The sequence below is a fragment of the Anolis sagrei genome, chromosome 4 (genome assembly GCF_037176765.1).
Source record: "Anolis sagrei isolate rAnoSag1 chromosome 4, rAnoSag1.mat, whole genome shotgun sequence".
Taxonomy (NCBI): domain Eukaryota; kingdom Metazoa; phylum Chordata; class Lepidosauria; order Squamata; family Dactyloidae; genus Anolis; species Anolis sagrei.
In genome coordinates, this window is record NC_090024.1 from 241,843,693 (window position 1) to 241,871,212 (window position 27,520).

At 46.2% G+C, this 27,520-nt stretch overlaps 1 protein-coding gene across 2 annotated transcripts; it reads left to right on the top strand.

Annotated features, from left to right (window-relative positions):
- REM1 (RRAD and GEM like GTPase 1) lies at positions 1 to 26,494 on the top strand. Of its 2 annotated transcripts, none has more exons than XM_067468273.1 (5): positions 1 to 127; positions 12,459 to 12,946; positions 13,689 to 13,771; positions 21,915 to 22,125; positions 23,960 to 26,494. In XM_067468273.1, exons 1-5 carry the CDS (start codon positions 66 to 68, stop codon positions 24,235 to 24,237), a joined length of 1,122 nt encoding a protein of 373 aa, XP_067324374.1. In that variant the 5' UTR covers positions 1 to 65; the 3' UTR covers positions 24,238 to 26,494. The 2 variants fall into 2 exon arrangements, with proteins under 2 accessions (XP_067324374.1, XP_067324375.1); XM_067468274.1 differs by having other exon boundaries at positions 35 to 127; positions 12,464 to 12,946.
- Positions 26,495 to 27,520: the final 1,026 nt, after the last annotated feature.

Genomic DNA, 27,520 nt, shown 5'->3' on the forward strand with positions numbered 1-27,520 from the left:
TTAAACGGGACGCCTGCTTTGTCCCGCCGCTGGAGCGCGATGGAGCCGGACGGGAGGAGCAGAGGATGCGGCCAAAGTCGGATGGAGCCCGAGGAGGAGGAGGAGAAGCGGCGCTGAGAGCAGCCAGGTAGCCCAGCTCCCTCGAGCATGTGCAGAGTGTTATAGGGACCCCTCCTCTCCTGTCTTCCCTTGCAGGCAGGCAGGCAGACACACACACACACACACACACACACACACACACAGAGAGAGAGTTCTGGCTTCGGGTTGCAACTCCCTGCACCTCCCAACCAGGAAAGCCTGTCCCAAAGTCTTCTCCCTTCTCTTGCTCCAGGGGTGGGGATGATGGGTGCTGGAGTGGGAAGAAAAATAACTTTCCCCCACTTTCTTCCCTTGCAAACAAAGCCAGAAGCAAGAGTAAGACACACACAGAGAATGAGTTCTGGCTTCGGATTGCAACTCCCTGCATCTCCCAACCAGAAAAAGCCAATCCCAAAGTCTTCTCCCTTCTCTTACTCCAGGGGTGGGGATGATGGGTGCTGGAGTGGGAAGAAAAATAACTTTCCCCCACTTTCTTCCCTTGCAAACAAAGCCAGAAGCAAGAGTAAGACACACACAGAGAATGAGTTCTGGCTTCGGATTGCAACTCCCTGCATCTCCCAACCAGGAAAGCCTATCCCAAAGTCTTCTCCCTTCTCTTCCTCCAGGGATGGGGATGATGGGTGCTAGAGTGGGAAGAAAAATACAACTCTTCCCCACTCTCCTCCCTACTTTTGGTTGCAACTCCCAGCATTCCCCCCAGTTAAGCAATTCTGTGCCAAAAGTTCTCAGGAAAGCCTAGGAAGCCAGTCCCAAGTTATTCTCTCCTTTCAGCTGTACTGATTGGGGATGGTGGGAGATGTAGTGGGGAGAATAGAGCTATTCCCAGGCTTCTCTCTAGTACACTCCCCTAGTTTACACTGGTTGGGGGATGTTGGGAATTGTGGTGGGGAAGCAGGACTTTCCTTCCAGCCTTGTGGAAATGTCCAGGGTAAGTTGCCAAAATATTATCCTTAGTGGCTCCTCTCCAAAGCTGAAAGTCTCCATTTATTATTATTATTGTTATTATTATTATTATTATTATTATTATTATTATTATTATTATTATTATTGGTTTCAGGTAAGTAACCAAAACATTATCCTTAGTGGCTCCCCTACAAAGATGAAATACTCTGCCATAAGACATGAAATTATTATTATTATTATTATTATTATTATTATTATTATTTGAAACACAACAAGATGAGTCCACAGCACACTCTCTGCTGGTTGTTGTATTGGATCACATGTCGGACACTTCCCAAGTGTCTAGGACTGAGTGATGTATCGCCAAATAATGCGTGCAGATCCCAGTAGGGTGGCCTTTTGCAGCTGGCAGATGGTAATCTTGTCAGTGCTGATTGTGTTTAAGCGCAGGCCAAGGTCTTTAGGCACTGCACCCAGTGTGCCGATCACCACTGGGACCCCTTGACTGGTTTGTGCCACAATCTTCGCAGTTCTATCGTTAAATCCTCATATTGTGCCAACTTTTCCAGTTGTTTTTCTTCAATCTGCTGTCACCTAGGATTGCAACATCGACAATCCATACTTTAGGTTCTTGTGGGTTTTTTCGGGCTATAGAGCCATGTTCTAGAGGCATTTCTCCTGACGTTTCGCCTGCATCTATGGCAAGCATCCTCAGAGGTGCCATAGATGCAGGCGAAACGTCAGGAGAAATGCCTCTAGAACATGGCTCTATAGCCCGAAAAAACCCACAAGAACCTAGTGATTCCAGCCATGAAAACCTTTGACAATAAATCCATACTTTGTGTTTTAACATGATCTATTATTATTATTATTATTATTATTATTATTATTATTGGGCCCAGATTAGTAAACAAAACATTATCCTTAGTGGCTGTTCTACAAAGCTGAAAGATATCAAAGGACATGAAATTATTATTACTAGTACTATTATTAAAGGTCCCAGATATGTCACCAAAATATTATCCTTAGTCAGTGGTTCTCAACCTTCCAATTTTTTTTTTTGTCATGTCAGGAGCGACTTGAGAAACTGCAAGTCGCTTCTGGTGTGAGATTATTGGCCGTCTGCAAGAACGTTGCCCAGGGGACACACGGATGATTTGATGTTTTTATCATCCTTGTGGGAGGCTTCTCTCATGTCCCCGCATGGAGAGCTGGAGCTGATAGAGGGAGCTCATCCACTGCTTCCCGAATTCGAACCTGCGACCTGTCGGTCTTCAGTCCTGCTGGCACAGGGGTTTAACCCACTGCGCCACCGGGGACTCCAACCTTCCAAATGCCACAATGCCTTAATCCAGTTCCTCATGTTGTGGTGACCCTCAACCACAAAATTATTTTTCTTGCTACTTGACAACTGTAAATTTGCTACTGTTATGAATCGTAATGTAAATATCTGGTATGCAGGATGTATTTTCATTCACTGGACAAAATTTGGCACAAATACCCGATACGCCCAAATTTGAATACTGGTGGGGTTGGAGGTGGAGGGGATTGATTTTGTCATTTGGGAGCTGTAGTTGCTGGGATTTATAGTTCACCTACAATCAAAGAGCATTCTAAGCTCCACCAATGATGGAATTGAGTCAAACTTAGCACACAGAACTCCCATGACCAACAAAAAACACTGGAAGGGTTTGGTGGGGATTGATCATGAGTTGTGTAGTTTGTTTCCTCTGTGTTGTTGTGCTGTTGTAATTTTTGAGTTTTTTAATACTGGTAGCCAGATTTTGTTCATTTTCATGTTTTCCTCCTTTCTGTTGAAATTGTCCACATGCTTGTGGATTTCAGTGGCTTCTCTGTGTAGCCTGACATGGTGGTTGTGAGAGTGGTCCAGCACTTCTGTGTTCTCAAATAACATTTTGTGTCCAGATTGGTTCATCAGGTGCAACAGCAAAACAACAGAGAGTAAACAATCAGGCAAATCAAATCACTCTCAACAAAAGATTCCCCCTAGGCACTTCCAAGCATTAAATGGTAATCAAGGTGGTCAGTTGAAACATTCACACCTAGCTCCAGCAGACAAGAGTCCTTTGTCCCACCCTGGTTTTTCCACAGATATATAAACCCTTTTTCCTAGTTCCAACAGACTTCACTACCTCTGAGGATGCTTGCCATAGATGCAGGCGAAACGTCAGGAGAAAATGCCTCCAGAACATGGCCCTATAGCCTGGAAAAACCTACAACAACCCAGTGATTCCGGCCATGAAAGCCTTCGACAATACATTTCTTACATTGTGTTGTAATTAAATGAATGCAATTTGGCCACACTTGAACTTCAGTGGCTCAATGCTATGGGCTCCTGGGATATGCAGTTTTACAAGGACTTCAACCTCTTCTGTTAAAAAGTGACCAAACTGCAACTCCCATGATGCCTTCGCACTGAGGAATGGAAGTTGCAAGCGGTACCAAACTGCATTAATGCAGGGACAAGACTGCCCATGCCTCTTCTACTGCATTAGTGTAGAAGTGTAGAAGAGGCATGGGCAGTCTTAGTGTAGAAGAGGCATGGGCAGTCTTGAGGCTGTTAGGAATGGTGGGACTTGGAGTCCAAAACACCTGGAGGGACAAGACTGCCCATGCCTCTTCTACACTAAGACGGCCCATGCCTCTTCTACTGCATTAGTGTAGAAGTGTAGAAGAGGCATGGGCAGTCTTAGTGTAGAAGAGGCATGGGCAGTCTTGAGGCTGTTAGGAATGGTGGGACTTGGAGTCCAAAACACCTGGAGGGACAAGACTGCCCATGCCTCTTCTACACTAAGACGGCCCATGCCTCTTCTACTGCATTAGTGTAGAAGTGTAGAAGAGGCATGGGCAGTCTTAGTGTAGAAGAGGCATGGGCAGTCTTGAGGCTGTTAGGAATGGTGGGACTTGGAGTCCAAAACACCTGGAGGGACAAGACTGCCCATGCCTCTTCTACACTAAGACGGCCCATGCCTCTTCTACTGCATTAGTGTAGAAGTGTAGAAGAGGCATGGGCAGTCTTAGTGTAGAAGAGGCATGGGCAGTCTTGAGGCTGTTAGGAATGGTGGGACTTGGAGTCCAAAACACCTGGAGGGACAAGACTGCCCATGCCTCTTCTACACTAAGACGGCCCATGCCTCTTCTACTGCATTAGTGTAGAAGTGTAGAAGAGGCATGGGCAGTCTTAGTGTAGAAGAGGCATGGGCAGTCTTGAGGCTGTTAGGAATGGTGGGACTTGGAGTCCAAAACACCTGGAGGGACAAGACTGCCCATGCCTCTTCTACACTAAGACGGCCCATGCCTCTTCTACTGCATTAGTGTAGAAGTGTAGAAGAGGCATGGGCAGTCTTAGTGTAGAAGAGGCATGGGCAGTCTTGAGGCTGTTAGGAATGGTGGGACTTGCAGTCCAAAACACCTGGAGGGACAAGACTGCCCATGCCTCTTCTACACTAAGACGGCCCATGCCTCTTCTACTGCATTAGTGTAGAAGTGTAGAAGAGGCATGGGCAGCCTTAGTGTAGAAGAGGCATGGGCAGTCTTGAGGCTGTTAGGAATGGTGGGACTTGGAGTCCAAAACACCTGGAGGGACAAGACTGCCCATGCCTCTTCTACACTAAGACGGCCCATGCCTCTTCTACTGCATTAGTGTAGAAGTGTAGAAGAGGCATGGGCAGTCTTAGTGTAGAAGAGGCATGGGCAGTCTTGAGGCTGTTAGGAATGGTGGGACTTGGAGTCCAAAACACCTGGAGGGACAAGACTGCCCATGCCTCTTCTACACTAAGACGGCCCATGCCTCTTCTACTGCATTAGTGTAGAAGTGTAGAAGAGGCATGGGCAGTCTTAGTGTAGAAGAGGCATGGGCAGTCTTGAGGCTGTTAGGAATGGTGGGACTTGCAGTCCAAAACACCTGGAGGGACAAGACTGCCCATGCCTCTTCTACACTAAGACGGCCCATGCCTCTTCTACTGCATTAGTGTAGAAGTGTAGAAGAGGCATGGGCAGCCTTAGTGTAGAAGAGGCATGGGCAGTCTTGAGGCTGTTAGGAATGGTGGGACTTGGAGTCCAAAACACCTGGAGGGACAAGACTGCCCATGCCTCTTCTACACTAAGACGGCCCATGCCTCTTCTACTGCATTAGTGTAGAAGTGTAGAAGAGGCATGGGCAGTCTTAGTGTAGAAGAGGCATGGGCAGTCTTGAGGCTGTTAGGAATGGTGGGACTTGCAGTCCAAAACACCTGGAGGGACAAGACTGCCCATGCCTCTTCTACACTAAGACGGCCCATGCCTCTTCTACTGCATTAGTGTAGAAGTGTAGAAGAGGCATGGGCAGTCTTAGTGTAGAAGAGGCATGGGCAGTCTTGAGGCTGTTAGGAATGGTGGGACTTGCAGTCCAAAACACCTGGAGGGACAAGACTGCCCATGCCTCTTCTACACTAAGACTGCCCATGTCTCTTCTACTGCATTAGTGTAGAAGTGTAGAAGAGGCATGGGCAGTCTTGTCCCTCCAGGTGTTTTGGACTCCAACTCCCACCATTCCTAACAGCCTCAGGCCCCTTCCTTTTCCCCTTCAGCCGCTTAAGCGGCTGAGGGGGAAAAGGAAGGGGCCTGAGGCTGTTAGGAATGATGGGAGTTGGAGTCCAAAACACCTGGAGGTAGGCCCAAGTTGGCCCATGCCTGGTGTAGAAGATGCATCAATGTCTGACCTTGAAGGGGTGCATTCAGTGTGGTTTCCTCCCCAAACAGGGGAATGCGCTTTGCACATGTTCAACATGCAACTCGGTCAGACTCAGACCTGGTTGCAAAGAGAGCTGGGCTTTGTTCATAGGGATAGTTGTGCGCATTGTGTGTAATTCAATGCCACTCCGGTCGTGACAATGGCGTGTTTCACGGCAAACAACTTTCCTTCTGAATTTTTAACCATGTTTTGGAGAGGCTGGCAAAAGCCTGCCGGGCGTTGGGTTACTCGGTCCCACGGTGATGAAACCAGAGCCTTATAACCAACCCTTGATAAGAGTCTCAAACAATACATATATTTTATAACATATATGCATATGGTTTGATATTCTGGGTTATATGGTTGTGTGGAAGGGTACAAAAGGGATTATAATATTTTAAAAAGTACATTTTGGGCTAAAATAACAGCCTGAAATCTGAAAGAAACTCAGCTTTCCAAGAACAAAGAATGCCTTGCAAAAAAATATCCTGGGAACTACAAATCCCATAGCAGAGACTACAAATCCCATTAGTAAAGGACAGTTTGGGCTAAAATAACATCCTGAAATCTGAAGGAAACTCAACTTTCCAAGAACAAAGAATGCCTTGCAAAAAAATATCCTGGGAACTACAAATCCCATAGCAGAGACTACAAATCCCATTAGTAAAGGACAGTTTGGGCTAAAATAATATCCTGAAATCTGAAAGAAACTCAGCTTTCCAAGAACAAAGAATGCCTTGCAAAAAAATATCCTGGGAACTACAAATCCCATAGCAGAGACTACAAATCCCATTAGTAAAGGACAGTTTGGGCTAAAATAACATCCTGAAATCTGAAGGAAACTCAACTTTCCAAGAACAAAGAATGCCTTGCAAAAAAATATCCTGGGAACTACAAATCCCATAGCAGAGACTACAAATCCCATTAGTAAAGGACAGTTTGGGCTAAAATAACATCCTGATATCTGAAGGAAACTCGGGTTTCCAAAAACAAAGAAAGCCTTGCAAAAAAAATATTCTGGGGACTACAAATCCCATTAGTTCCTGGCCAGCTGGAAGGTGCAGTCCAACAAATAGAACACTGTAAAGTCCTGCAAGTATTTCAAAGCATGTGTGGTGGAGGCTCCTTCTTTGGAAGCTTTTAAATAGAGGCTGGATGGCCATCTGTCAGGGGTGATTTGAATGCAGTATTCCTGCTTCTTGGCCGGGGGGGGGGGGGGGGGTTGGACTGGATGGCTTTTGATTCTATGATTAGCTGGCCTTGATTGTTTCTTGTCTGGACTTCCCCTGCTTTTGACTATTGTTCTTTATTTGCTGTTATGATTTTAGAGTTTGTATTGTCAAAGGCTTTCCTAGCCAGAATCACTGGGTTCTTGTGCGTCCTCAGAGATTAAATGTTAATCAAGGTGGCCAATTGAAACATTCACACCTAGCTCCAACAGACAAGAGTTCTTTCTCCCACCCTGGACATTCATTCCACAGATATATTCATCGAATATTTATTTATTTATTTATTGTGTCTTCAGCAACCATACCATTGTATTACATTTCTAACAGAACAAAACAAACAAACACATTTAAAAAAACCCCACAGATTTTGCAAACTTGGTAATTGGTTAAATGTCCTTTGACCAGTATCTGGCCACTTGGAGTGCCTCTGGTGTTGCCACAAGAAGGTCCTCCCTTGTGCATGTGGCAGGGCTGAGGTTGCATTGAAGCAGGTGGTCAGTGGTTTGCTCTTCTCCACACTCGCATGCCGAGGATTCCACTTTGTGGCCCCATTTCTTAAGATTGGCTCTGCATCTCGTGGTGCCAGAGCGCAGTCTGTTCAGCGCCTTCCAAGTCGGCCAGTTTTCTGTGTGCCCAGGGGGGAGTCTCTCATCTGGTATCAGCCATGGATTGAGGTGCTGGGTTTGGGCCTGCCACTTTTGGACTCTTGCTTGCTGAGGTGTTCCAGCGAATCTCTCTGTAGATCTAAGAAAACTATGTTTTGATTTAAATCGTTGACGTGCTGGCTGATACCCAAACAGGGGATGAGCTGGAGATGTCTCTGCCTTGGTCCTTTCACTATTGGCTGCAACTTCCCGACGGATGTCAGGTGGTGCAATACCGGCTAAGCAGTGTAATTTCTCCAGTGGTGTAGGGCGCAGACACCCCATGATAGTGCGGCATGTCTCATTAAGAGCCACATCCACTGTTTTAGCGTGGTGAGATGTGTTCCACACTGGGCATGCGTACTCAGCAGCAGAGTAGCATAGCGCAAGGGCAGATGTCTTCACTGTATCTGGTTGTGATCCCCAGGTTGTGCCAGTCAGCTTTCGTTTGATATTGTTTCTAGCACCCACTTTTTGCTTGATGTTCAGACAGTGCTTCTTGTAGGTCAGAGCACGGTCCAGAGTGACTCCCAGGTATTTGGGTGCGCTGCAATGCTCCAGTGGGATTGCTTCCCAGGTAATCCTCGGGATGCTTGTCTGTTCTTAAGGTGAAAGGCACATGTCCGTGTTTGAGATGGATTAGGGATCAGTTGGTTTTCCCTGTAATAGGAGGTAGAGCACCTAGAGCTTCGGAGAGCTTCTGTTCTACCATCTCAAAGCTCCCTGCTTGAGCGGTAATGGCACGATCATGACATGGGAGAAGCCTCCTTGCAGAATTGCAAGACATCCGGGCGTCCCCTGGGCGACGTCTTCGTAGACGGCTGTTTCTCTCGCCTCAGAAGCAACCAGAAGCAACTTGCAGCATGCAAGACTTATTTTGCATAGAATTCATAGAATCATAGAGTTGCAAGAGACCTCATGGGCCATCCCATCCAACCTCCTGCCAAGAAGCATTTTCCTAGTTTCCAACACACCTCACAACCTCTGAGGATGCCTGCCATGGATGTAGGCAAAACGTCAGGAGAGAATGCTTCAGGAACATGGCCACACAGCCCGGAAAACTCACAACAACCAGTGATTCTGGCCATGAAAGCCTTCGACAATACAGAGAAAATTACATTCGATCATTACACTTTTCAGCATTGTTGAAAAGTTACTTTTTAATTTATGATTTTTTTTCTCCCCAAACTTAGGAATTTAGGTCCAAAACAAAAGTGACGACTCTTAGATTCAAATCCAGTCCCTAATCAACCCATTTTAAACTTCATTGTTGCTTTATGTCACGAGAAAGCTTTCTGTATCCAAAAAAGGGACCACAAACGGCTCCTAGGAATAACACAGCCCTGTTGTTTCATTATTTATGTGTTTATTGATTTAATTAAATTATTTATATCCTGCCTGATCGCTAGCTAAAGATATCAGGCCGGCCATGGACTCAAAAAGCAGCCGAAGAGACTCAAAGAGTAAAAAAATCTCGAAATGGGCAAAGGACAGGAAAAGGCACCGAAGAAGAAGACCTGGACATGGATCAAGGGAACTTGAACCATCGCTTTATTTTGCACCTGGAATAACACTGTGTCCAGTTCTGGGCAAAGCAATTCAAGAAGGAGAGGGACAAGATGGGGAAGGATGACCAAAATGGTCAAAAGTCTGAAAACAATGAATCCGTCTGGATTAAGGAGCTGGAAATGTTTAGCTTGGAAAGGAGAAGGTTGAGGGAAGGGAACACGACCTTCCAGAGCAATGGATTCAAATAATACGAGGGTTGAATGAAAAGTAATGCCTCCACCTTTGTAACTCCTCAATGGATGGCAGTAATGGTATGCGGCAGGTACTGCCTTGTTCAGTAGACTCTCCTCTACAGTTCCATTTTGGTGGGAAGCCTTAGCATTGAACGGTTGTTTTGTTAAATTGTGAAGTATGGAACCCTGCGCAGATGGTTGGTCAATGCGACTTAAGCAACGTGCAGTCATTGAATTCTTGACAGCAGAAGTTGTCACTCCAAAGGAGATTCATCAGAGAATGCAAGCTGTTTATGGTGATTGTGTTGATGTGAGTACTGTGCATCATTGGGCCCCCGGTCAAGGGCCCCCGGTAGCACAGTGGGTTAAAACCCTGTGCCAGCAGGACTGCAGGTTCGAATCCGGGGAGAGGCGGATGAGCTCCCTCTATCAACTCCAGCTCCTCATGCAGGGACATGAGAGAAGCCTCCCACAAGGATGATAAAAAACATCAAATCATCCAGGTGTCCCCTGGGCAACGTCCTTGCAGACGGCCAATTTCTCGCACCAGAAGCAACTTGCAGTTTCTCAAATCGCTCCTGACACGACAAAAAAAAATTGGGCAAGAAAGTTTAACAGTGTTGAGGTGGGAACATCTGACTTGCATGACAAACAAAGAGTTGGACGTCCTATGACAGCAACCACCGAGTTTCACAAGCAAAAGGTTGACAGATTGATTCAGGATGATTGCTGTATCACTCAGAGAGAAATTTCAAGCATAATCGGCATTTCACAAGAACGTGTGGGTCACATTATTATTTCGCTTGGCTATCGGAAGATCTGTGAACAATGGGTACACTTTCATGTCGTACTGTGTCCCATTAAGGCAGTGCAATTGATGCAAGGAGAGCATCTCTAAGAAACTCAGACCAGCCTTGTTTCTGATGGTATCTTGAGAGACTCTGTCAGCAGACGTAACCTGGTCATCTTGTCCGAAGTTAGTGCCTTCCACCTGTTTAACACCCATCCCAATTCTAGCATTAAAATCTCCACACAAGAGGAGCTTTGTGGAGGGGTATTGGCATTCCAAACAGGTGAGGGTTTCAGATAGTCTAAACCAGACATTATTAGGGTCTCCATTTTTTGATAATCTAGGTGGAAAATAGACATAACTAAAATACTTGCTCTTAACGGGGAGGGCCTGTATATATTGTGGGATGGAGCTATCCAAAGGTTGAATATCCACGCGCAGATCTACTGAAATAAATATGGTAAGGCCCCCGCTACCACGGCCTTTTGAGCTTGTTTTCACTGCTGGAACTGAATGTGCTCTGAAACCGTGAAGGGAAGGTAGATTAGTTTCAGTGCCCCATGTCTCCTGCAAAGAAATAATTTTGAATTGTTGCAGATAAATTGCAAAATCTGCATCATGAAACTTATTTGTCCATCCCATTATATTCCAGGATAGCAGGTGTAATTGTCACGCTGGTGTTGATAGATCTGAATCATTACCGATGTGCAGAAGTTCAGTCTGAGCAGAGGCTTTTGGGCTACGGTTATTCAAGCCAGGATCAGTTAGGTGTAGTTCAGCCTGCATAGGCTCTACTAGCTTCTCATGCTGTCTCTTTGTCAGATTTAATAACTCTCCTGTCCTTCTTTGGTTACTAAGTTCCTGAATATCATTATTTCTGAGTAGAGAGTAGAGCTCTCCTTTACTATGTTCTCTTTATAGTGTGAATGCCAACTAATCTCTAAAAGGCTATGGAGATTCCTTGTTTCCCAAAAGGTTATGATTTCTAAAAGGTCATGCCTTTCCAAAACCCACAAGGATAAGCACTGCCTGGGAGTATGATGAGGTCTCCTTCTCCGTAAGTTTTTCAAAAGAATCTGGATGGCCATCTGTCAAGAGGGCTTGGAATATGCCTTTGCATAGCAGAATGGGGGCTGGACTGGATGGCCTTTGGACTCTGTTCCAACAGTTGGGTTCCATGACCCTTTTCTTGTCTTATGTGACCCAACATGTCCCTTAGCGTGTCCCAGGACACCACAGTTGCCCCTGGACGTGACATAGTGGCCATTGGCAAGCTGTTGCTGGCATATCTTCCAACTCTTCAATAGAATCTGGATGGCCATCTGTCAAGAGGGCTTGGAATGTGCCTTTGCATAGCAGAATGGGGTTGGACTGGATGGCCTTTGGACTCTTTTCCAACGGTTGGGTTCCATGACCCTTTTCTTGTCTTATGTGACCCAACATGTCCCTTAGCGTGTCCCAGGACACCACAGTTGCCCCTGGACATGACATAGTGGCCATTGGCAAGCTGTTGCTGGCATCTCTTCCAACTCTTCAACAGAATCTGGATGGCCATCTGTCAAGAGGGCTTGGAATGTGCCTTTACATAGCAGAATGGGGGTTGGACTGAATGGTCTTTGGACTCTGTTCCAATGGTTGGATTCCATGACCCTTTTCTTGTCTTATGTGACCCAGTGTGTCCCTTAACGTGTCCCAGGACACCAAAATTGCCCCTGGACGTGACATAGTTGCCATTGGCAAGCTGTTGCTGGCATCTCTTCCAACTCTTCAACAGAATCTGGATGACCATCTGTCAAGAGGGCTTGGAATGTGCCTTTACATAGCAGAATGGGGTTGGACTGGATGGCCTTTGGACTCTTTTCCAACGGTTGGGTTCCATGACCCTTGTCTTGTCTTATGTGACCCAACATGTCCCTTAGCGTGTCCCAGGACACCAAAGTTGCCCCTGGACGTGACATAGTGGCCGTTGGCAAGCTGTCGCTGGCATCTCTTCCAACTCTTCAACAGAATCTGGATGGCCATCTGTCAAGAGGGCTTGGAATGTGCCTTTGCATAGCAGAATGGGGTTGGACTGGATGGCCTTTGGACTCTTTTCCAACGGTTGGGTTCCATGACCCTTTTCTTGTCTTATGTGACCCAACATGTCACTTAGCGTGTCCTAGGACACCAAAGTTGCCCCTGGACATGACATAGTGGCCGTTGGCAAGCTGCTGCTGGCATCTCTTCCAGCCCTAACCTCGGTTTTGGATATTGTTTAGATGGAGGATTCTCCAGAGAGATCTGATTTATGCCTGTGTGCTCTTCTGGGCTTGTTTCCAGTGCAGACGACCAGAAGCGGAGCTGCTTGCTGCAAGGACTGTTGCTCCTCCGAGGCAGTTTTGGCACAAAGAAGTGCCCTCGATTGGGACTGATTCTTTCATCCACCGCTCTTCTTTTTGGGGAGAAGAAGATGACTCTCAACACTCAGAGAAGAGGAGGAGGAAGAGGAAGAGATAATAACAACATCATGAGTCCGGTCCAGAGAAGAGCCAGCACCCCTTTGCCTATTTCCCGGTCGGGTATGCTGAGCGTCCGTCCAAACCAGACCGCATCCGGCCACCCACAGCTGGGACACTCCTCCTCTTGCGAACCCCAAGGATCACGACCCGAACCCCGAGGCAGCTGGTCTTCTGGATCCTCTGACTCGGACGGATCCTGGGCTTCGTTGTACCGAGTGGTGCTTTTGGGCGACTCCGGCGTGGGCAAGACCAGCTTGGTCAACCTGTTTGCTGGTGTTCAAGACAAGGATGTGCCAGAGCAACAGATTGGTAAGACGGATGGGAATTGGGGGGAATTGGAGTGGCATCCACACTGTAGAATTGATGCAGTTTGGTACTACTTTGATTACAGGGCTCAGTGCTATGGAATCATAAGAATCCTAGTTCTCTAGCCTTCTCTGAAAAGGCCTTGGCAAACTTCAAATCCTAGGATGCAGTCAAACATTGGTATCAAAGGGGTATAGCAGGCATGGGCAAACTTGGGCCCTCCAGGTGTTTTGGACTTCAACTCCCACAATTCCTAACAGCCTACCGGCTGTTAGGAATTGTGGGAGTTGAAGTCCAAAACACCTGGAGGGCCCAAGTTTGCCCATGCCTGGTGTATACACCTATAATCCAGTTCAATTGCATTCTGAAACTGCATTATTTGGCAGTGTAGACCCAACCTCACTCAGCCTGCTTATGATCTTCCTACACTGCATCCACACTGTAGAATAAATGCAGTTCGAAACCACCTGTAGCCAGAATGGCTAAAGCTATGGAATACTGGGATTTGTAGTTTGATGAGGCAGCAGCACTCCTTGGCAAAGAAGCCGAAAGACCTTGTGAAACTATAACTCCCAGGATTTCATAGCACTAACGTGTTTTCAAACTGCATTCATTCCACTGTATATGCACCCCTAGAAGCAGTTACTTGTCTTGGACTACAGATCCCAGAATCCCCAAAATAGACAGGTTGGAAGGTTGGCCCTGATTCATAGCTGATACCTGCCTCTTCTCTGGCTCTTTTCAGAAGATACCTATGAGCGCACCTTGTCTGTGGACGGCGAGGAGACCACCTTGATGGTGATGGACACCTGGGAGGCTGAGAAGCGGGTATTATTATTATTATGTTTGTTTATATCCGTGTTCCGGTCCTAAACAAGACTCAGAGCAGCTCAAAACATTGAAAACAATACAAATTACAACTTAGGTAGGTTGCAGATTCAGCAAGATCTTCCATTGAGATCCAACAATGTCACTTTAAAGACTTCCCAGTGTGATTGGCAACCTGTTTTCACAGTTTTTGCATCTATTGATTCACTTGTTCATGGCTCGAATATATATTGAGAACCACTAATCTGGATTATATGGCAGTGTAGATCCAACCTGGGATTTGAGCAACCATGGATCTTTGTCATCCTGGAACCAAGCCCCAAATGATACTGGGGACTCACTTTATAATTACTACTATGATAGCACAATTAATGGGGTTCCTATTAACTTACTTACTTAGCCGATCCCTCATTGACCAAGCAAGATTGTCTCCTGGTGGTGGGTCCGTAGTGAATGTGGAGCCCTATTCTTGACCCGCATATTCTCCCGCAGTGAGGGCATCGGTTTCCAAGTGGAAGGCGGTCCTGGTCAGGGTTGGCTTGACACACCTTCCTCTTGGCACGTTTCCCTCCTTTGCTCTCCATCCATGCCTCTTCAAATTCTACAGCACTGCTGGTCACAGATGACCTCCAGCTACAGCACTCAAGGGCCAGGGCTTCTCAGTTCTCAGTGTCTATGCCAGAGTTTTTAAGGTTGGTTTTGAGCTCATCTTTAACTCTCTTTTCCTGTCCTCCAACATTCCGTTTTCCATTCTTGAGCTCAGAGTAGAGCAACTGCTTTGGGAGACGGTGGTTAAGCATTCGGACAATGTGGCCGGTCCAGCAGAGTTGATGCCGGAGGACCATTGCTTCAATGCTGGTGGTCTTTGCTTCTTCCAGCATGCTGACATTTGTCCCCTTGTCTTCCCAAGAAAATTGCAAGAAGTTTTTGGAGGCAACACTGATGGAATCATTCTAGGAGTTGCATGTGATGTCTGTAGATAGTCCACATTTCGCAAGCATAGAGCAGGGTTGGGAGGACAGTAGCTCTATAAACAAGTATCCCTACGGATGTCCCAGTCCTCAAACACTCTCTGCTTCATTCTGAAAAAGGCTGCACTCGCAGAGCTCAGGCGGTGTTGTATTTGCTCCTATTAAGGACCTTAAATATAATGGATGTTTGGGATTCACACCACTTGCAATGGCACAGAAGTAGCTCTGCTTGTTATGGGCCTTATTATTATTATTATTATTATTATTATTCTAACACAGTAATAATAATTATAATTATAATAATAATAATAGATTTTGTGATATGAAATCCAGCATATGGATCTCGTTTGCCTTGACATACTGTGCTTTCGTGTCAATAATAATAATAATAATGAGACCCATTACAAGCAGAGCTACTTCTGTGCCATTGCAAGTGGTGTGAACCCCAAAGCTTCATTATATTAAGGTCCTTAATAGGAGCAAATACAACACTATTATTGTTATTATTATTTGAAACACAACAAGATAAATAAATAAAATAAGATGAGTGCACAACAGACAAGATCACTGTGCTGGCTGTTGTATTAGATCACACATCGGACACTTACCAAGTGTTGTTGTTGTTATTGTTATTGTTATTTGATAGCCTGGCACTGCTATCAAAGGGAAAACAGAGGGAAAACAATCAGGGACATCTAATCACCTCTCAACAAAAGATTTCTGCAGGCACTGCCAGGCCATGAAATGCTAATCAGGGTGGTCAGTTGAAACATTCACACCTAGCTCCAGCAGACAAGAGTCCTTTGTCCCACCCTGGTCATTCCACAGATATATAAACCCTTTTTCCTAGTTCCAACAGACCTCACAACCTCTGAGGATGCTTGCCATAGATGTAGGCGAAACGTCAGGAGAGAATGCCTTTAGACCATGGCCATACAGGCCGAAAAAACCTACAACAACCCAGTTATTATTATTATTGTTATTATTATTTGAAACACTACAAGATGAGTCCACAGCAGACAAGATCACTCTGCTGGCTGTTGTATTAGATCACACATTGGACACTTCCCAAGTGTTGATGTTGTTATTGTTATTTGATAGCCTGGCGCTGCCAGGCAATCAAATGCTAATCAAGGTGGTCAGTTGAAACATTCACACCTAGCTCCACCAGACAAGAGTCCTTTGTCCCACCCTGGTCTTTCCACAGATATATAAACCCTTTTTCCTAGTTCCAACAGACCTCACTACCTCTGAGGATGCTTGCCATAGATGTAGGCGAAACGTCAGGAGAGAATGCCTTTAGACCATGGCCATACAGGCCGAAAAAACCTACAACAACCCAGTTATTATTATTATTGTTGTTGTTATTATTATTTGAAACACAACAAGATGAGTCCACAGCAGACAAGATCACGCTGCTGGCTGTTGTATTAGATCACACGTCGGACACTTCCCAAGTGTTGTTATTGTTATTTGATACCCTGGCACTGCCAAGCAATCAAATGCTAATCAAGGTGGTCAGTTGAAACATTCACGCCTAGCTCCAGCAGACAAGAGTCCTTTGTCCCACCATGGTCTTTCCACAGATATATAAACCCATTTTCCTAGTTCCAACAAACCTCACAACCTCTGAGGATGCTTGCCATAGATGTAGGCGAAACGTCAGGAGAAAAGGCCTTTAGACCATGGCCATATAGCCCAGAAAAACCTACAACAACCCAGTTGTTGTTGTTGTTGTTGTTGTTGTTGTTGTTGTTGTTGTTAGATCACTCTGCTGGCTGTTGTATTAGATCACACGTCGAACACTTCCCAAGTGTTTTTGTTGTTGTTATTATTATTATATAAAGTGCCCCTATTAAACTGATATTAAATTAGTTTTGGCACCACTTTAACTATGGAAAGACGGGATTTATAGTTTGGGCTTCGTCCCATGTCAAAGAGCGCTGGTATCAAACCACAACTTCCAGGATTCCATGTGACATTAACTCTATAGTGCAGATGCATCCTGGAAAGCAATGCAAAAAGGACTTGCTGGCCCAGAACAATTGCATTGATTAATCAGATATCGGGGAAGTTACTTTCCGAGTAACTATCCCCGAGTGTCCTATTTTCTCATATCAAACATTAAGGTTTTTTTTCCCTTTTTCAGCCATAGAGAATGGCTCTCTCCCTCGCTCTCCCCTCGGGGCGTCCAGCTTGGCTCCACGTGGGAAGCCAGCATCCCATCGATTGTGGTTTAAATTTGTCACCCGGCTTCTTTCTCCAAAGCTTTGGTTCGGGGATGGCAATCGATTCGGAACAAATACAAAACATTCCATCAGACGGAGCAGCACAAAAGGCGGGAGTCACCAAATCGTAGTCAGAGGGGACCCCCAGAGGCCATCTAGTCCAACCACCTTTGCCAGGGGAGTAGTCATAAAACTTAAAAAGGAGGAAAATTATTTTTTTTCCAGAGGGAGTAAAGACATCCACTGTGATATTATCAATATTTTGAAAAATATTGGTTGGTTGGATATTTCTCTGATCCTGGGTGCCTCTACGCTAGGCATGGGCCAACTTGGGCCCTCCCTCCAGGCGTTTTGGACTCCAACTCCCACAATTCCTAACAGCCTACCGGCTGTTAGGAATTGTGGGAGTTGGAGTCCAAAACACCTGGAGGGAGGGTCCAAGTTGGCCCATGCCTAATCTATGCTGTCGAGTTAGTGTAGTTTGACAACACTTTCAGTGCTATGCATATAATGGTATTCCAAAATCCAAAACACCTCTGGTCCTAAGCATTTAAGATCTTGGATGCTCAATCTGTGTATTATGAAAAGGCAAAGCCTTCTGGAAACATCATCCTCATCATCATCACCACCATTCCTCTTCTTTTGCCCTCACAGGATTAATAGCAGGTACATGGGAGCAGATTGTAGTCCTGGTAGCAATAGTAATTTCTCCCTATAAGCACATCCTATAAGATGGAACTCAGGCCCCTTCTACATTTCCGTATAAAATCCAGATTATCTGCTTTGAACTGGATTATATGGCAGTGTAGACTGAAGTAACCCAGTTCTAGGCAGATCATGTGTATTATCTGCTTTGATCATAGAATCATAGAGTTGGAAGAGACCTCATGGGCCATCCAATCCAGCCAAGAAGCAGGAAAATTCCATTCAAAGCACTCCTGACAGATGGCCATCCAGCCTCTGTTTAAAAGCTTCCAAAGAAGGAGCCTCCACCACCACACTCCGGGGCAGAGAGTTCCACTGCTGAACAGCTCTCACAGTCAGGAAATTCTTCCTCATATTCAGATGGAATCTCCTTTCCTGTAGTTTGAAGCCATTGCTCTGCGTCTTAGTCTCCAGTGTAGCAGAAAATAAGTTCACTTCCTTCTCCTTATGACTACCTCTCCCATATTTATACATGACTATCATGTCTCTTCTCAGCCTTCTCTTCTGCAGGCTGAACATGCCCAGCTCTTTAAGCCGCTCCTCATGGGGCTTGTTCTCCAAATCCTTGATTGTTTTAGTAGCCCTCTTCTGGACACTTTCCACCTTGTCAACATCTCTCTCCAATTGCAGTGACTACCTCTCCCATATTTATACATGACTATCATGTCTCTTCTCAGCCTTCTCTTCTGCAGGCTGAACATGCCAAGCTCTTTAAGCTACTCCTCATAGGGCTTGTTCTCCAAATCCTTGATCATTTTAGTAGCCCTCCTCTGGACACATTCCATCTTGTCAACATCTCTCTTGAATTGTGATGCCCAGAATTGGACACAGTGTGATTCCAGGTGTGGTCTAACCAAGGTGGAATAGAGGATGGGTAGCATGACTTCTCTGGATCTAGACACTAGACTCCTATTGATGCAGGCCAAAATCCCATTGGCTTTTTTTTGCTGCTGCATCACATTGTTGGCTCATGTTTAACTTGCTGTCCAAAAGGACTCCAAGATCTTTTTCACACGTACTGCTCTCAAGCGATGCGTCCCCCATTCCGTATTTTTGCAGTTTGTTTTTTCTGCCTAAGTGGAGTATGGCAGAGTAGGAAGGGATGACCTAGAGCAGGCCCGTAGCCAGGATTTTGATTTGGGGGAGGGGAGGGGCTGAGTCTGAGTGAAAGAGGGTCTATCCTAGCAAACCTTTTGTATCGTTACCTCAATACCCTCATGCATATGGAATATATTGAGCATGGTGATCAGATTATTTATTTGTCATGTCAGAGCAACCAGTCCATTATATTACATTTCTAACAGAACAAAGCAAACAGAAAAATATACAACTTGTGAGTTTGGTAGATGGTTAAATGTCCTTTGACCAGTATCTGGCCACTTGGAGTGCTTCCGGTGTTGCTGCAAGAAGGTCCTCCATCGTGCATGTGGCAGGGCTCAGGTTGCATTGCAGCAGGTGGTCAGTGGTTTGCTCTTCTCCACACTCGCATCTTCTGGATTCCACTTTGTAGCCCCATTTCTGAAGGTTGGCTCTGCATCTCGTGGTGCCAGAGCGCAGTCTGTTCAATGCCTTCCAAGTCGCCCAGTCTTCTGTGTGCCCAGGGGGGAGTCTCTCATTTGGTATCAGCCATTGGTTGATACCAAACCCAGTGCTGGGTTTGAGCCTGCCACTTTTGGACTCTCGCTTGCTGAGGTGTTCCAGCGAGTGTCTCTGTAGATCTAAGAAAACTATTTCTAGATTTAAGTCGTTGGCGTGCTGGCTGATACCCAAACAGGGGATGAGCTGGAGATGTCTCTGCCTTGGTCCTTTCACTATTGGTTGCTACTTCCCAGTGGATGTCAGGTGGTGCAATACCGGCTAAGCAGTGTAATTTCTCCAGTGGTGTAGGGCGCAGACACCCCGTGATAATGCGTGATCAGATGATGATATGAATAAACATAACCGTTGAAATAATGTACCAGCAAGGCCTTTTCGCAGACCACTATGAGAATTTTGGGGGAAGGGGTTAAAGGTCCCCAAGCGCCCCCCCCCCCCCCCCCCCCGCTACATGCCTGACCTAGAGGTAACTTTGACTGTATTTCTTTCCATATTTCCAGGTATGAGAGATCAAATACAGGCAGTGCCCAAATTACGAGCAAGGCATTATGCACATTATAGACAAAGTCAGGGTTTTCACTTGGCATCTGCTAGTTTTTTCCCTGGGTCTTCCCACTGGAGGGTCTCTCCTTGTCGGCCTCGCTCTGCCTGTGCAATCGGTGTGCTCCAAAGCAGAGGCTGGAATTTGCCACTGACGGGGAGACTGTGTCAAACGCAGCCCGGAGGCAGAAAGCTTTTAATCTGCAGATGGTCAGTTCAGCCAAGTGGAAAGGCAGGGGTGCTTCCTGGCCGGAGGTCGATGGCGTGGGTCAGATAGGCTTCTGCCACCCAAAAGATGGAGACGGTGCCGTCTTGCCCATTTGCCCTGGATTCATAATCACAGACTTCATATCTCAATACACAGTCTTGCCATTTTGCAAATCAGGCTCCCGGAATGAATGCAGTTTGACTCCACCTCCTTGTATTGAAATCATGAGAGCTGCGGTTTTACAAGGACTCTAGCCTTGTCTGCCAAGCTGCAAACACCAAACTACGAGGGTTGAATGAAAAGTAATGCCTCCACTTTCATATCTCCTCAACAGATGGCAGTACTGGTATGCAGCAGGTACTGGCTTGTTCAGTAGACTCTCCTCTACAGTTCCCTTTTGGAGGGAAGCCTTAACATTGAATGGTTGTGTTGTTAAAGTGCAAAGTATGGAACCTTGCACAGACAGTCGGTCGATGCGACTTAAGCAACGTGCAGTCAGTGAATTCTTGACAGCAGAAGGTGTCACTCCAAAGGAGATTCATCTGAGAATGAAAGCTGTTTATGGTGATTGTGTTGATGTGAGTACTGTGCGTTGTTGCACGAGAAAGTTTAAAGATATTGAGGTGACCCCTTCTGCTGTCAAGAATTTAATGACTGCACGTTGCTTAAGTCGCATTGACCGACCTTCTGCGCAGGGTTCCATACTTCGCACTTTAACAACATAACCATTCAATGCTAAGGCTTCCTGCCAAAATGAAACTGTAGAGGAGAGTCTACTGAACAAGCCAGTATCTGCCGCATATCAGTACTGCCATCTGTTGAGGAGTTATGAAGGTAGAGGCATTACTTTTTACTCAACCCTCGTATGAATACCAAGATTGCTTAGCAATTGAGCCATGACACTTAATGTGTTTTCAAACTACATTCATTCTATAGTGTAGATGCATCCACCTGAAATGGAAGGTAAGGCTTCTCTCTAGGGTTAGAATCATTTTTTTCCCCTGCTGGACATGAAGAATGTCTACAATCCTAAAATCAGAGGGGACTGCAAAGGCCATCCAGTCTAACCTCATTCTGCAATTCAGGAAAACACAATCCAAACCCTCCCAACAGATGGTCATCCAGCCTCTTTTAAAAATAGAGGAGGAGACTTCACTGGACTCCCAGACACCAGTGGATGCAACTTCCAAGGTAAAATCCCAAAACTGGAATCATGAATCAAACAAGGCACTTAAACACGAATCTATCCAAGGCAAGCCTTCCAAGGACCAGGAAAGATGTCTTGACTCAGTTCAAATAATGCTTCGTCTGACTACAGATTCTGTACTTGGCACTTTTATCCCCTAATCTACTCTATATCCCAAGTGGCCAGGAATTGATTTCATTTCAGCCTTGACTCTGTTATCAATCTCTCTCTTGGTCTGGCAGAATGCCTGAGAGATTGGTTTGTTTGCCTGTGCTGACTAAAAACATGCCTTCTATCTACTGGCTCATTAATTTCTGCAGCTGGTCCAGGTACTGAGCTATTCTCAGGCTCAACGTCATGGGAATTACCTGGTAGCAATTCAGGCCCTCTTCCAGGAACCATACCATCATCCCCAAACTCTTCAGGAACATTCTCATCAGAAAAGACACTTTGAGCATGAATTCCATTGTCATTCTCTGCATTGTTAGATACCGGCTGTTAGGAACTGTGGGAGTTGAAGTCCAAAACACCTGGAGGGAGGGCCCAAGTTGGCCCATGCCTGCTTTAAAGGAACTGTTGGAGTTCAGCCTGTGATTGTGACTAATGATTAGGGCACTCTGGATGTTGGGAATGACAGTGAGGTTCATGTATCTGCCAAGTTTGCCCATGCCTGACTTCACTAAATGGCTCTTTCCTCTCATTTCCGCAGGTCCCGGAGGAGGACAACTGGTTCCACAATTACTGCATGCAGGTGGGCAACGCCTACGTCATCGTCTACTCCATCACCGACCGGGGAAGCTTTGAGAGCGCCTCGGAGCTGCGGATCCAGCTGCGGAGGACGCGCCAGGCGGAGAACATCCCCATCATCTTGGTGGGGAACAAGACGGACCTGGTGCGCTGCCGGGAGGTGTCCGTGGAAGGTGAGTCCATGTAAAGGTGGTTTCCAGTAGCATTCTGTCCTGATGCTTCACCTACATCTGTGGCTAATAACATCTTCAGAGGGCTGTTGGCAGTGAGACAAGTAGAGTGTGTATATATACCTGTGGAATAATGTCCAAGGGTGGAGAAAGAAGAGTCACTTGTTTGAAGCATGTGTGAATGTTGCAATTAGCAAACTTGGATAGCATTGAGTAGCTATGAAGCTGTAATGTCAATCAGTGAGGGTATCTGCATAGGGGTAGCTTGGAATCCACAGGCATGTGAGCAGTTTCAACAGAAAGGAGGAAACCAAGAAAATGGAACAAAATCTGGTTACCAGTATTAAAAAAACACCATTATGAAGACAGTCAAGAAAGAACCCTGGTTTTTATAGATATTATAAATAACTGAAATTTATTAATAAAATATATATATTTAAAAGAATGAACACTACTCAGAAAGAGGAGAACTCCAGACAGCTAACAATCAAGTGCCAGTTAACAACACCCAAACAGAGGATGTATTGTTGAAGGCTTTCATGGCCGAAATCACTGGGTTGTTGTAGATTTTTTCGGTCTATATGGCCATGTTTAGAGGCATTCTCTCCTGACGTTTCGCCTGCATCTAGGGCAAGCATCCTCAGAGGTAGTAAGGTCTGTTGGAACTAGGAAAATGGGTTTATATATCTGTGGAAGTTCTTTGTCCCACCCTGGTCATTCCACAGATATATAAACCCATTTTCCTAGTTCCAACAGACCTCACAACCTCTGAGGATGCTTGCCATAGATGCAGGTGAAACATCAGGAGAGAATGCCTCTAGAACATGGCCATATAGCCTGAAAAAGCTACAACAATGCAAACAGAGGATGCCCCCAGGCAACAAAGGCCAGGCTATCTCACTAACTGACCTTCCAACTTCATGGCTACTCAATGCTATTTAAGCTTGCTAATTGCAACCTTCGCACTTGCTTTAAACAAACAAGGGTTCTTCACTGTCTACAGAACCTCTAAAGATACCGGCATGGCCATTCAGCCCGGAAAACTCACAGCAACACTATTCCAGTATATTATTATTGCTATTATTATTATTATTATTATTATTATTATTATTCCCCGTTTTACCTCCCCAAAAGGGACTTAAAGCGGCTTGACATAAAAGCATTGGTATCCAATTTAACATATATGAATATATTTTGGGATCAATTAGATTCAGGGTTGGGGAAATCAGGGCTTGGGGAGCCTCTGAAAGCAGAGTCTCCTTCAAGCTTGCAGACCATTTATTTATTTATTATTTATTTATTTGCATTATTTCTACCCCGCTCATATCAGCCTGAAGGCGACTCAGAGCAGCGTACACAATCGGCACAATTCGATGCCATAAAAATACATACATGGATAAACAAAAAGAACCATTATAGTGCGTTTAGACATAAGACAGTGCATAATAACCATTTTAAAAACTAAAAACTATATCCTCTCATTCAAGTCCTGATCCGTTCCATCGTCTTGGGTCATTTTCCAATTCAAGTTTGTCTATTTATTCGGAGGTTCCAAATGCTTGCTCGAAGAGCCAAGTTTTTACTCTTTTCTGAAAGGTCAGGAGGGAGGGGGCTAATCTAATGTCCCTAGGCAAGGAGTTCCACAGCCAAGGGGCCACCACAGAGAAGGCCCTGTCTTTCGTCCCCGCCAGAAGTGCTTGCGAAGCAGGCAGGATCGAGAGCAGGGCCTCCTCGGGCGATCTCAAATTCCTGGAGGGTTCGTAGGTAGAGATGCATTCGGATAGATAAGCTGCGTTTTCCTCTCTTCACACTTGGGTCCTTTTCTCTCCCTTGGCAGAGGGCCGGGCGTGTGCTGTTGTTTTCGACTGCAAGTTCATCGAGACATCAGCCACCCTCCAGCACAACGTGACGGAGCTCTTCGAAGGGGTGGTGCGCCAGATCCGCCTGCGCCGGGACAGCAAGGAGGCCAACGCCCGGCGCATGTCGCTCTACAAGCGCAAGGAGAGCCTCACCAAGAAGGTGCGGCGCTTCCTGGACCGGTTGGTGGCCCGCAACAACAAGAAGGTGGCCCGCAAGGTCCGCTCCAAGTCCTGCCACGACCTCTCGGTGCTGTGAGCGCTCTGGAGGCCCATCCTCGCCTCCTCTTCCTCTCCAACCTTCCTCCCTGCCTCTACCTTGGGGTTTGCAATCTCTCTTCTTTGCTGGTGGCTCTCAGGAGAGGACTGGCTGGTCGAGAAATGCAAAGGACAATGGGCAGCCAGGAGAAAGGGGACAGAAAGGGCAAGCAGAAGCCTTGGATCAATGGAGTAGCCACCCAGCACTATGACTACGAAGGCAGCACATGGCATGGATTCTGGCATTGGATGCATAGATGGTTGGAAACAGGTGTTTTTGTCCTTTTCATCATTGGGGTTACAGAGAGCAGCACAATATGGGACATCATCTTTCCCAATTTTCCTCACCCTAAAGACTTCTGGGATGCCACCATGGCCTCTTGAAAGATCTTCCAGTGAGTCCAGTGAGTTTAGCTACAGTACTACACTGGTTGACAACAGTTCCATGTGAAAGGGATCTAGAAGTCTTAGCACATGAGCCAACTGTGTGATGCAGCAGCTTAAAAAGTCAATGCAATTCTAAGCATTGCATCAATAAGAGCCTAGATCAAGGGAAGTCCTAGTCCCCTTCTCTTTTGCTTTGGTCAGATCTTACTTGGAATAGTTCTACCTCCAGTTCTAAGCAAAGCAATTGAAAAAGAAGATTGACGAGATGGAAGGCATCCTGAAAAGGATGACCAAAATGGTCAAGGTTTTCTAGAGACTGAGATACAGAGCAATGGATTCAAACTGGACAGAAGTTTCCATCTAAAAGTTTGGAAGAACTTTTTAATAATGAGAGTTGTTTAACTGTGGAATATGCTACATCAGAGGGAAGTCTCCTTCTCTGGAGGTTTTTGAGCAGAGGCTGGATGGTCATCTACTAAGAGGACTTTGATGGCAGAAGGGGGTTGGACTGGATGTCCCTTGGGGTCTCGTCCAACTCTAGGATTCTATGGGCTGATCATGAGCCAAATACTGTTAAGGGCTGAATGCTACCCACTGGCACACTTTTCCCATTTGGGAAGCCAGGGATGCAGGACTTTGGAGATGATGTCCACTTGAGGCTCGAGAAACCAAAGAGGGTGGAGTCTCCTTCTCTGGAGGTTTTTGAGCATAGGCTGGATGGTCATCTACTAAGAGGACTTTGATGGCAGAAGGGGGTTGGACTGGATGTCCCTTGGGGTCTCGTCCAACTCTATGGGCTGATCATGGGCCATATACTGCTAAGGGCTGAATGCTGCCCATTGGCACACTTTTCCCATTTGGGAAGCCAGGGATGCAGGACTTTGGAGATGATGTCCACTTGAGGCTCGAGAAACCAAAGAGGGTGGAGTCTCCTTCTCTGGAGGTTTTTGAGCATAGGCTGGATGGTCATCTACTAAGAGGACTTTGATGGCAGAAGGGGGTTGGACTGGATGTCCCTTGGGGTCTCGTCCAACTCTATGGGCTGATCATGAGCCATATACTGTTAAGGGCTGAATGCTGCCCATTGGCACACTTTTCCCATTTGGGAAGCCAGGGATGCAGGACTATGGAGATGATGTCCACTTGAGGCTGGAGAAACCAAAGAGGGTGGAGTCTCCTTCTCTGGAGGTTTTTGAGCATAGGCTGGATGGTCATCTACTAAGAGGACTTTGATGCTTGAAGGGGGTTGGACTGGATGTCCCTTGGGGTCTTGTCCAACTCTATGGGCTGATCATGGGCCATATACTGTTAAGGGCTGAATGCTACCCATTGGCACACTTTTCCCATTTGGGAAGCCAGGGATACAGGACTTTGGAGATGATGTCCACTTGAGGCTCGAGAAACCAAAGAGGGTGGAGTCTCCTTCTCTGGAGGTTTTTGAGCATAGGCTGGATGGTCAACTACTAAGAGGACTTTGATGCTAGAAGGGGGTTGGACTGGATGTCCCTTGGGGTCTCGTCCAACTCTATGGGCTGATCATGGGCCATATACTGCTAAGGGCTGAACGCTGCCCATTGGCACACTTTTCCCATTTGGGAAGCCAGGGATGCAGGACTTTGGAGATGATGTCCACTTGAGGCTCGAGAAACCAAAGAGGGCTGCTAGAGGTTTGAGAGACTCAGCAGAGTCCAGCTTGAAGCCAGCAGATAGTTTCCAGCTGGGTCTCTGTGTGTGTGTATATATATGTAAACACAACATTGGATGAGCCGTTTTTTCCTCTGCTGCCTTTAAAAATAAGGAGCCATCTGCTTGTTTGATTCCTATCGGCACTGCTTGTACATTTGTAAATAAAGCCGGCGGTATGACACGGACACCACTGGCTGCTTTCCTCCAAACAAACTCAGCGATGCTGCGTGTCCCAGCTCTCCTTCCCCGAAACCCTTTGCTGCTGGGACACTTGCAGCGAGAGAATCGGAAAAGCCCGGGCCCAGCGCCAGGTTTTGTGGCTCAGGGACCGGTCTCTTTTCCTCCCGGGTCAGGTCAGAAGTTTCCATGGCTGGTGGGGATTGTTTAAGGAGGCAAAGCCCAGGAGAAGGAGAGGCTGAGCGCCAGCATTTCACAAGCATTTGTCTTGTCAGAGGAGGAGGAGGAGAAGGAGAGCAACCGTCCCAACTGTACTCTTTCCTCCCCTAGAGCCACACAAATAAACAATCCCTGGTGCCTTGTTGCATACATCACTGTCACAGGGCTTTCTAACCAACAGTTGCAAATCATCTGGGATTTGTTTTGCTTTGTTTGGGGAGGGGGGAGCAGGGACCTCAAATACCATCACCTTCTGCCTAGCACATTCAGTCGGGGAAACTGGGGGCTGGAGTCCAAAGCAGATTGGACTTGACAGATTAGAGAGATGGGCCAAAACTAACAAAATGAAGTTCAACAGTGACAAATGCAAGATACTCCACTTTGGCAGAAAAAATGAAATGCAAAGATACAGAATGGGGGACAATGCCTGGCTCGAGAGCAGTACGTGTGAAAAAGATCTTGGAGTCCTCGTGGACAACAAGTTAAACATGAGCCAACAATGTGATGTGGCGGCAAAAAAAGCCAATGGGATTTTGGTCTGCATCAATAGGAGCATAGTGTCTAGATCTAGGGAAGTAATGCTACCCCTCTATTCTGTTTTGGTTAGACCACATCTGGAATATTGTGTCCAATTCTGGGTACCACAATTCAAGAGAGATATTGACAAGCTGGAATGTGTCCAGAGGAGAGCGACTAAAATGATAAAAGGTCTGGAGAACAAGCCCTATGAGGAGCGGCTTAAGGAGCTGGGCATGTTTAGACTGAAGAAGAGAAGGCTGAGAGGGGATATGATAGCCATGTATAAATATGTGAGA

Bases quoted from the DNA above. Each gene is read 5' to 3' on its own strand.
- REM1 (XM_067468273.1), top strand. From the start codon at position 66: ATGCGGCCAAAGTCGGATGGAGCCCGAGGAGGAGGAGGAGAAGCGGCG. The intron at 13,772-21,914 runs GTATTATTATTA...TCATTTCCGCAG, and splicing joins CCTGGGAGGCTGAGAAGCGG to GTCCCGGAGGAGGACAACTG. The intron at 22,126-23,959 runs GTGAGTCCATGT...CTCCCTTGGCAG, and splicing joins CCGGGAGGTGTCCGTGGAAG to AGGGCCGGGCGTGTGCTGTT.